Raw genomic sequence first — 11,567 nt, 5'->3', positions numbered from 1 at the left:
TAATGGAAACATCTGCAAGGTCAGAGGGTGGGAAGGGATTCATTTGTACCCACTGCAGTGCCCACCCAAACACCTCTGGCACGCTCTACCCATCCATCAGAGGGGTCATGTGCAGCTTTTTAATTCCTTCTGAAGTCAAACTTGGCACATGCAATGAGCCCTCTGTACCCAGTCACTGGAAAATACCATAAAAACTATTTATGATCACCCAGAGAACACCCTGGGCCAGTGTCAGGGGAAAGGCTGCACATCCAATGCTGCAGTGGGTCATGTCCCAGGGCACCAGGATCAGCCACGGGCACTTCAGGCTGTGCTGCAGGCTCTGGGAAAACCTGCTGGTGCTCAAACTCAGGGGTGAAACCTGCCAAGAATGTTAAAGGGAATACAAAATGCCAGTTATGTTCTCTTAGAGGATTCACTGGGTTGTTCCTTGCAATACTTCTTTAATTTGGAAAAAGTACTTTTGATCATCACCCAGTGCCTGTCATGGAACTGTTTTTGTAAAAGTCAAATCTTGAATTAATCCATGAACCTCAAATTCTCACAAGTCTGTGGGATTTCCCCTGGTTCCACCACCTTTTACATCAGAGGAGCAGATCAATAATTTTCTCCAAATAGATGATAGGAGAAGTGAAAGATATCAACAGCATGGCCACTTTATTTGGTAAGAGCTTTAAGAACACAAACCAGCCTCTGAAAATAAGGTCACAGCGCTGGATTTACTGGGTTGTTCCTTGCAATACTTTTTACTTTTTTTTATTTTGGAAAAAGTTCTTTTGACCATCACCCAATGCCTGTCATGGAACTGTTTTTGTAAAAGTAAAATCTTGAATCAATCCACGAACCTCAAATTCTCACAAGTCTGTGGGACTTCCCCTAGTTCCACCACCTAAAAGCCTGCATCATGTTGAATTTTACAGCAGAGGAGCAGAATAATAAATTTTTCCAAACAGATGATAAGGGAAGCAAAAGATATCAACGGCATGAGCATGGCCAGTTAATTTGGTAAGAGCTTTAACAACACAAACCAGGTCACAAATAAGGTCATGGTGCTGGAATTAACTGTGCCAAATCATCAGGAGAAAATGGGACTGCACAGCTTCCCTTCACTGGGTCTAAGGAGAAAGAGGGAAAAGGGCCTGGGATCCTTAAAACTTACAAATTATGGTCTCTATCCATCAGATACACACTGTAACATTAGCTGAGATGAAGCAGGAAAAACTGAGAAACTACAATAATTCACTTCCAGACATGTCAAAAATTCTTTAAAAAACCCCAGTCTCTTTAGGCCTTCAGACCAAGAGCAGTGTTTAAACAACTGGTTTCAAGAAATTAGACTTTTTCACAGGCTGTTTTAAAGAAGGAATAAACATTTCATTAAAAGTTTATTGAAACTGTTTGTAATTGCTAATAAAATCTGAATTACCGAAAACTCTAGAAGCACTATAAAAACAGTAACAGCTTCATTGTATATTGCACAACTATTCAGACCAATATAGTAAAATATTTCCTTGGAAAGCTGTAACCAAATGGACCCCAGCAGCAACAGATGAGTGTTTGGAGGGCATTTCTGCAGCTCAGGCACCCCACACTGTGCAGTCAACAGTCTCCTCCCACAGCAGCTTCTGGTTTAGGGGAGACTTAATTAGAAAAGAAAATCAGAAGCAAAAATGTTTGGGGACTTTGCTTACTCTCTTTAGAAGGTATTGGTTTGTGAATCATGACAGTTACTGATTAAAAGGTTTATAAAGCATTAATTGGGCAGCAGAATATCACTCATGCCAGTGGTGTCAGTCATGTCCATATGGGATCTATGCACACCTGACACCACCACAGCTGTGGGCTCAATACCCATATGGGCCATTCACTGAATGAAGAGCTGGCCTTGATGATCCCTGTGGGTCCTTTTGAGCTCAGAATGTTCTGGGGTTCTGTAACCCACCCACACAGGGTCCATCCACAGTGGGACCAACCCAGCTGGGGACTCATCCACACCAGGATCCCCCCACATGGGATCTATCTCTGGGAAGGCAACCCCAACTCTGGGAGCAAACCCTCCACACCCCAATGGCAGCGAAGTAATTTGATTCCCCTGTTTCTTTGAGGATAAACCCCAAACCAACCCAGCTCCAGCCCTGCACAACTCTCAGCCCTGTAGCTCAAGGATTCCCTGGGATCCCTCAGCCTCCTCCCCCAGCTCACTATTTGGGAATTCCAGCTGTCTGGCAATGCTGCAGGAAGGAGTTAAACCTGCCAGGCTGTGCCTGCTATCCCACAGCATCAGCACTGCCAGCCTGGGGAACAAAACTACTGATTCAAGTAGAAATTAATGTAAGGTTTTATTCCAAACCTTACCCTCACACAGTCATTGTCTATAGCAACTGTGTCCATAACACTCTCGTTCTCAAGAGCACAACTTTCTAGTAAAAGGCACATCTGTCAAACTGCAGGAAACATCTGGGAAAATGGTTAAATAGAAAGAAGTGAGATTAAACCTTTGTTTCCATGGGATTGGATATACATCCACAGTATGTTTGCAAAGGTTACTGGCTCTTTTCTTGCTTCTTTCTAAGATCTCAGGATTTTGGATTGGTGCTGAATTTCACCCCATGTTGATTCACACAGTGTAAAATTTTGCTTTTACCCTGGGGTAAAAATCCAACACCAGGGCTCGAGGGATTCCCCATTCATTTAAGAGTTGGATTCCATGATCCCTGTGGGTCCTTTCCAGCTCAGAATATTCTGTGATTCTGTGGCTCCCACTGCATCCCTGAGTGCACAGGGCCCCAGATGCCTTCCCTAAGGGGGTGATCAAACCCCTCTGAGCAACACTAACACAGCTCTGCCCTGAGAGGCAGCTTGGAGCCTTGCCACACCAGGGAAGGGTCATGCTGCTCCACAAAAGATGGAAAATGAAAGTGGAAAACATGATATCAAAGCAGAAATCTGGAACTGGCTAACAAACCCCTTCTGTCTGCAAGTGGAGGAGACACCTGAGCTAACATTGCGTGGTTTTTCAAGTACTTCAACATCTACCCAAATTTTGACAGATAGGTTTTTTTGTGAAGTACTGATAAGCTATCAATCAAATTGCTTTTAGCCCTGAAACTGTTCCTAACAAATCTTTCACATGTGCCTCAACTGAAAGGGACTGGAGTGCTTTCTCAAATTCCCCCGTGGCTAAGAACTGCACAACTCTGTGTTAAATATTAACTCTGATATGGTGGCTCTTTCAAGTCTGTCTCTGAAGGTTCCACTTAACATATATTTCTTGAAAACAATTTAATTTTGTGCAGCGTGTGATCTCCATAAGAAAATGTTTGATTCACTCCATCATTCAAGCAACACAGACAATGCTATAAGTAAAAATCAACTTTTAATAAAGACATTAAAAAGGAGAAAAAGTCTCCTGCCCTGTTTATTTCAGCCAAGAAAAGGAAAAAAAATAGGAAAAGCAGTTTGAAACCTGCTTTGTGATCCTTTGTCCACTTAATCAACAAGAGCCACATGGGCTCAGTTCCACTGAGGAGTTCAGCTCCAGCAGGACTGCTCTGAGAGCCCCAGGTGAACCCCAAAATCCTTCAGGGGCACATCTGTGCCAAGGACATGCATCACTCAGCAAATGAGAGACACTTTGGGTGTTCTCAACTGTGCGCTGGGGTTTTTTCCCAACTCCAATTTGTCACAATAAAATGACACTGGGAACATATTTCTCAATACCACATGAAGTTTGGAACCCAAAGAGCAGCAAAGAGCTTCTCTGACAACTCCCACGCTACCTCTGAGAGCCAGCTCTGCATCTTTTCAAGCCCTGCTGGAGCCACGTTCCTCCACAACAGGGACCTGATTTTCTGCAGAACATTTCCACCCTGTGCTCTCAGCCAAGCTAAGGAGGAAGGTGACAAGAATCCTCTAATGAGGAACTTTATTTACTCAATACTTCAAATCTTACTCAAAATTTCTCCCTAAACTCACTGAAGATGCAGCTGAGCCCGCTCTGAGCAGGAGGTTGGATGAAATGGTCTGTTCCAACCTGAATTATTCCACAGTCTTCAAATAAAGGTAACTTTTAGGTAACATTTTTTTAAAGGATTTCCCACTAATTTCTATCACAATGTCAATAAAGTAAGCAAATGTCATTGAATATTCATGGTAAAAAACTTCAGGAGTGTTTTGGGTGGGATTACCATCATTCTTCAGTGTAACAAAACTGAAGACAGCCCAGAATTTGAAGAGTCTGAAACTACACATCATTTTACATGCTATACACTAAAGTAACTTATTCATGTGCAGACCTTTTATTACAAGAAAAAGCCAAATTATTTATCACACAAACCAAGAAACAATTATTCCCTTGACTTCACAGCTGTGAACATTTAGCCACAGGAAGATTTTTATACACAAATAAATGTCCATCGCAATCCTAATGCCACCAAACCAAACGGGAACGAGGGGAAAATTCCCGAACGCCAAACGCCAGCTTCCAGGCTGACGTAGTCGGCACAAGGAACAAAAATAATGGTCCCGGCTGAATTGCAAAGGCCATTTCTTTGGAAGGGGCAGCGCCGTGCCCGCTGGCCGCGCTGGGGACTCTTAGGGCGGCGGGGCGGCCGGGACAAGGAGGCCTTTGTGTGCCGGGGCTGCGGAACGGGAGGGACGGGCAGGGGGAGGAGAGACACCAGGGAGGGACCAGGGAGGGAACCAGAGGCCGGGAGGGAAGGGGGGAAGAAAAGGGAGAGAGGGAGCAGGAGAGCGGGGAGGAGGGAGCATGGGAGGAGAGCGGGACGGAACCGGGGAAGGAGAGACGGAGGGGAGAGGCCAAGGGGGGACGGGGAAGGAGAAGGGGAAGGAGGAGAGCAGGAGGAAAAGGGAAGAAGAAGAGCAGGAGGAAAAGGGAAGGAGAAGGGGAAGGAGGAGAGCAAGAGGTAAAGGGAAGGAGAAGGGGAGGGAGGAGAGTAGGAGAGAGACAGGAAAGGAGAGAGGGAGGGGGGAGAGCAGGAGGGAGACAGGGAAGGAAAGCAGGAGAGAAACAGGGAAGGAGAAAGGGAAGGAGCCAGGGGAGGATGGGTGTCCGGGAAGGAGCCGGGGAAGGAGGGCCCCGGGCGGCAGCGGCGGCCCCAGGCCCCGCCGCGCTGCCCCGGACGGGTCAGGGCGGAGCCAGCCGCCCCTGCGCCGCACAGAATTCTCGTGTAATCCTATTTCCCAATCTGCTGTAAACCACGGTGGTTATAATGAATTCACGGGAAAACAAAGCCATGTTTCGAGCCGAGCCTCAAAACAAGCTCCCTTCTCCTCCACAGAGCAGCACAAAGCCAAAAGCACCTTTTACTTGAGCAAGACTAAACTTCAGTGAGTGCATTTCAAGTTAAACACCTGAGAGACACACCAGAAGAAAAAGAGAATTCTATATTACCTATCACTATATTTTAATTAGGAAGTACTTGTTCTTCCCAGCCAAGGAGTTTATGGGTGTTCACAGTTTCTATCACCACAAAAACACAGAAGCTATAAAAGTACATGAAAGGGACGCAGTGTCACATGCTGTTTTTTGGGTTTTTTTTTTAATTAATCCACAAGCTCTCAAGTATATTATTATCCTAACACTGAGAATTCTCTCCTTTGAAAAAGCACATTTGATAAAGTGTTCTTTGCACATTCATTCCATTACACATTTGAGGATCCTGCTAGGCTTGCCAGGGCATTTGATTCACTCTGCTCCAGAGACTGCACTCCAATAGTTGTGTTTTTCCACAATAAAAGTAAACATAGCCGAGTACAGCTCACAAATGATCCTTCAGGGAATTACACCTGAGCAGGGAATGTCTCCAAGCACTCCATTTCCCAACAAAAGGCTGACGTAACTGGATTTCTAATAACACATCCAAAGCCTTTCAATGGATTCATCCCTGCTGAAGCACAGTGGGGTGCTGCTGCCTCAGAGTTAAGATCAAATTGCTAACGAAAAGGTTCCACCATTTATAACAAACCAAACACACAATTCTTGGCCTATTTAATTACATTTCCAGCCACAAGATGCTGGTGTTAAGAGAATGAATACACAACTGCTTCCCAGTTCTACCAGCACCATCACAAAGCCCAAACAAGAGCTGCTGCTGGAGGTTATAAAGACTTCTGTAAGCTCTGCCCAGGTTTTGTGTCAGGACCACTTTTATCCTGTGTTTTCAGGGCACTTGGCCCTGAAAAATTCAAAACACACAGCCCAACACTAATCTTTACAGTCCCAGTCAGAGAAATGTCTTTGACACCACAGACACCGTGGCACCTGATCTCCATACTCCACATCTCTCACACATGTGGATTTCTAAACTGAATGTTGTCAACCTCACACTTCCAGAACCTCCAAGTCACTACAATGGCTGCCATTATTGTGTTCCAGAAAATAATTCTTTCCCCAGTCTACTGTGTTTTCTTGGGTGTGAGCAAGCCAAGCTTCCACAACTCACTTCCCATTCTCCCAACTAAAATTCTCTGGACAGATCCACAGGGCTCGAGTAATCCAATTCTACAGTTAAACCAGAACATCAGAATCAGAAAAAGATGGAAAATATGAAAAACAGTCAAAAAAAAAAACTTCATTGGAGGCAGTAGCAGGGAAATGAGAACAAAATTCAAAGAATGTTTGTGAACTTTTCTGATATATCTGAAATCCAGTTATTTCAGATGAATCACAAACTTTTGTATGGCCAGATCAAACTTAAAAATAAAGTAGAAAAAGAGATGGTCTCATGCATGCTATTTTAAACTATAATTCATTTGCAGCAGATAGTTTAATTGAAACAGATTAAGTCACATGAACCCTGGGCAGAAAACCTGTGCTTTTTATTTCAAGAAGAAAAGATGCATGTCTCATATACGAAATCACAGAAAGAATCTATTGAAAAAACCATAAAAATGTACCACACTGGAAACTATTAGACAGCTGTGACATATAGCTAAGGGATCACATGAAATAACTGCCTGCATCTTTTAGTTTTGAGCCTTGGTTGCACATGAGTCTGTTGGTTCAGACTTCATTATTTTTATGGCCTCCGCTATATAAAGTGTTATAATGTACGTAACTGCCAGCTGTATTTTATTTCATCAGTAGAAAATGAGCCTTAAAAAAAAAAAAATCACACTTTTCCCCCATAAAGTTACATAACATTTCAAAAATGCCATAAATCTCCTCAGTTGTGTCATGCGTCCAGAAATGCAGCACAGGGTTCTTTCCAAGCCGCCCTGGCCCCAGAGCAAGGCTATAAATAGTTAATTTTTTCGGGAGAGGAGGAGGTATGCTGTAAATGAGAAGCGAGCTTTCATTGTTTTGCATTACTTCAGCGCTGGATTCCCGATTTGTAACAAATTCCAAGGCTGCAGACTGCGGGCCCAGCCTGTGAGTAAGGCTGCGGTGATTTATGGCAGGATAAATCCCTCAGTCCACATCCCATGACTGTGGAATGCACGGAATGCCGGGGCTGCAGGAGCTGAGGCAGCAGCCACAGGAGCTCCATCCATGCTTCCTCCAGGCAGGAATGACAGGAATTCTGCAGCAGTGCCAGCCAGGCTCACATTCCCAGCAATGGCATCTGCTGATTGCCCAACACAGCTCATCAACGCCTTACCTGGCCGGCACATTCCACACCTGACTGTCAGAGCAGGAATTTTTAGCACCAACTGCCGCTTGCCCAGTTGTAAAGGCAGCCCAGGAAGCAGCTGGCTCGGAGCTGCTGGCCTCGGAAAAATGCAAAGCACTCTTTTTCCTTCTCCTGCTGCCGCTGCTGCCTCCCCACCCCCAGCCAGAGAGCCTGAGAATGGGGGGAAGTGAAAGGAGCGCCTTACAAAGAACGAGGGAACAATACTGCAGGAACGGCAAGGTGAATACGTATGGCTTGCTATAAATAGTTAGGCTGAGCTAATTCCTGTTACTTCACGCTGTACAAAAACAAAAGAAAACATGAAAACCCATCTAATCACGGCGGCTCTTGTGCAGATCTCCCACACAAACTGGAACAAAGGGAAAAAACCCAGCACAAAGTTGGAGCCAGGACACGATTTTAGCAGGCAGCGCTCAGTTCCGTGCAGGGACAGACGCGAGACACTTACAGATGCGGGTTGAACATGCGGCTCATTTTGGAGACGTGGTCGTTTTCACAGTCCAGCTCCTCGTCCCCTTGGTCCATGCTGAGCTTCCTCTTGCTGGGGCTGATGGGCGGCGGGCCCGTGCGGTGGTTGCTGAGCGCGGGGGATTGCAGGGGCTGCATTCGGGGCTCCCCTCTCAGCGCCGCTTCACCTGCCCGGGGAGACACGACAGGGGGTCACCCCACGGGGACAACAGTGACAAACACCCCCTGGGGAGCACGCAGCAAAACCCCCCAAAATTCCCCAGTAACATCCCCCGAAATTCCCCAGTAACACCCCCCAGACTGCACACATGGGACGCGGTTCTAGGATGGACAAGGCATCCCAAGCCACACTTTATGCTGGAACAAGAGGTGAGAAAAGGCACCAGGAGAGGGGTAGCTCACCCTGGATGATCCCAAAGGCCGAATTAACCCATTTTTGCAGCGGCTTTTTCACCCAGATCCCCCCTCTCAGCTTTTTCACTCGGGTCCCCCCCCCAGCTTTTTCACCCAGGTTCCTCCCCTGGCAGGCTGCAATCCCAGCACTGGGCTGTGATTACCTCACTCTGCAAACCATGACTATTCACAGAGAAATAAAAGCTTTGTTCCTCTTCTTACAGTCGTGGTTATAAATTCCAGAGCTACAGTTCACGTTAATGCCAAATATTCCAGATCTAAAACTGAATAAATGTTTGGATTCTCAGATGATTCCCTTTATAAAATGCTGTCCAAAACAAGCTTGTCTGGTATATAACTATGCAAGAGAAAAATTAGGGGGGAAACTGGAACTTGCTGATTCAACTTTTAAATATGTTCCTAAATGTCTTTCTCTATACTTTAAACCTACGTTTGGACCCAGGAACAAAAGAGCACAATTCTTCAGCAGAGGAATCACAGAAATGCTAATTTCCAACTGGGGCAGACTGAGTAGATGGTGAGTTTTTATATAATCTCCCACTTCCCAGAAAAGCCACTGCCAGCATTTGGGAGCTGTGTAAGTCATTCCAGGGATGCCACAGCTGGCTGTGCAGAGCACAGGACAGATCCTTGCTAAGCAGGCGTTAAAGCGTGACCAGGCTTTCCCCATTTCAATTAAATGTCTCACTACTCCTATAGCCTGGAGCACAGTGCTGCACTTCACCACCATGGATTTACTGGAACTCACATCCTCTGGTCGGATTTAGACCTCATAGGGATTTACAGATGTTAAAAAAAGTGCTTTTGGGGCTCCATCAGGGGCTTGGAGAGGAGCTAAATTAACCAGGGTTACCTATTCTGGTAATATCCCTGAAATAGCCGCTTTTGCTAGAGTTTAGAATTTGTATTTTTCCTACACTGCCAGAAGCATTTTGTTTTTTACACAGCCATAATTTCCAGACCTAAAATTAGGCCTAAGTTAACTCCATCTAAAGCCCTGTGGTACCTGACAATGGAAATCTTTGTGTGCCACCACACATTTTCACATCGTCACTGAGGCAGATGATTTATAAAATGCTGCTTTAATTCCTACACACGACAAATAACATTTTGTTGGAAAAAGAAGGAGCGAGGAGAAAACCTCCTGAATGTTTACCAGTAAAAATAAGCATTCTGCCAATTTAGTCAGCATAATATAAACTAGCAAATATACGCTGACCTATAATACACCACAAGCCATGATTTCTATTAAAGACTCTGGCACCAAATCTAAATAGGAACTTTCCATCTCAGCTCTAAATAGCAAAAACTGTGCCCTGCTGCAAATGCTCTGGGACAGACACCCAGAGCTCTCCTGTTCCAACCAAACATTAATTGAGAAGCACCCACAACCACCCCAGTGCCACGAAAAAAGCTTTTATCAACACAAAATCTTTCGGGAATTGTTTTCAGATCAGTACATTTGTGCATTTTTCCTTTGTATTTTGCCAATAGAAACCCCCACCTACAGAATGTTCACGTTCTAAACTTTCAAAGCAAACCACATCACACCAGTTCCTCTCCATGAGGAATCTCCCTCGCTAGTGCCTTTGAAAAGGAATAACCCAAAAGCAATGTCAAGAGATAAAGCTTTCAGCACCTGAGGCTGGAGCTTGTGTCCTCCCACCCATGCATGATCAATCTTCTCCCTGCAGCATCTCCCATCACTTCTGGGGACTCCAACACCAAATTCCACAACAGCAATTACAAATTCCATGTGGGCACCTCACTCCCACTGACTCCTGAGCAACTCCTAAGTGCCCTGGGCAGTTTAAATACCCATGTAAAGCTAACTTGGGTGTTTACAAAACACCAAAAATCTCTAGGCATTCTTCAATCCAGTAAATCAGAAACTTGCCCTTTTCCCCCAAATAGGACATTGATACTATACAATTACCAAAATTGGGACTTTTTAATTTCAACATTAAAATACTCATTTCTTCTATGTATAAGAACAGCATTTATATATTAACATTCAGACTGAATATAAAATCTGGCAAAAAAAGCTATTGTATGCTGGAAAAACCTGTTTTAAAGAAATTTAGCAAAGAAAGGAAGGACTTCTAAAGAAAGCCTATCCAATTTAAAAATGCATTTTCCTGGTTATGCAGGGAACACCAAGACTTCAGCTAAACATACCAGGCTCTGAACAGCACCACCGGGCCAAAATTAATCAAATTAACCAAATTTTGAAAAGGGGGGAGCAGTGAGAGTCTCTTACAGGACAGACAGGACAGTTCAGTTTGTACAGCCCCTCCTGCCCACACCAGGCAGGAGAACAATGCCAAAAAGAGTCCAGATAAGAGGGAAAAAGCAAGGAAACAATCTCTTTACATTGTTCAGAGGGATAAAATGCAAATTCCTATACTGGTTTTGCACAGCACCCTGAGTTCTCAGGGAGCCTGCACATTTGATTAGGGCTAAAACTGCTCTTCATTTAAATAACATTCCTCCCCCACTACTTTCCTCCTTACCAAACGTGAATTTAAAGCAGAGAGAGAGAAACCACAGAGGAGACTATGGCCCCAAATGCTGTTTTAGGGACTAGATTTGTCTCCCCCAGCTGACCACACTCCATGGAAACCAGACTCCCATCACACAGCTGGCAAGGCAACACTCTGATAAAACAACTGTGTTTTATAAATTCCCCAAGTCCAAACTGCAGGCTTCAAAATTCATTACTGTGACGGCTTGTGTCTGCCCTGCAACTGAGAGCAGAGATAGCAAACACATTTATTGTGCCTCTCATAATGCTCCTCTTTGTTTCAGCCAGCAGCTGGTGGAAGGCACTCCAGATCTGCTGCTTTCAGATACTTCTACTTACAACTATTCATACTAGTCTTTTTTTTTTCTTTCCCTTCTCCTCCTCCTTCTCTTTTTTTATTAAAACTGTTGGGCAACATGATAAAGCACAGACAAGCTCAACAAAGATAACACCGTGACGTAGTGTCTGCCTGTAGAGCAGCTCTGCTCTCGCTTGACACCAGCCCA

General features: G+C 44.8%; 1 protein-coding gene across 1 annotated transcript in view; it reads right to left on the bottom strand.

Annotated features, from left to right (window-relative positions):
* VGLL4 (vestigial like family member 4) overlaps nt 1-11,567 on the bottom strand; it is a 46,655-nt gene that overhangs the window by 17,839 nt on the left and 17,249 nt on the right. Inside the window, 1 exon segment of the mRNA XM_005430574.2 lies at nt 8,104-8,290. Within this exon segment, the coding sequence (XP_005430631.1) occupies nt 8,104-8,290 (187 nt within the window).

This window comes from Geospiza fortis, unplaced genomic scaffold, assembly GCF_000277835.1.
Source record: "Geospiza fortis unplaced genomic scaffold, GeoFor_1.0 scaffold291, whole genome shotgun sequence".
Taxonomy (NCBI): domain Eukaryota; kingdom Metazoa; phylum Chordata; class Aves; order Passeriformes; family Thraupidae; genus Geospiza; species Geospiza fortis.
This window is presented reverse-complemented; position numbering and strand designations above follow the sequence as displayed.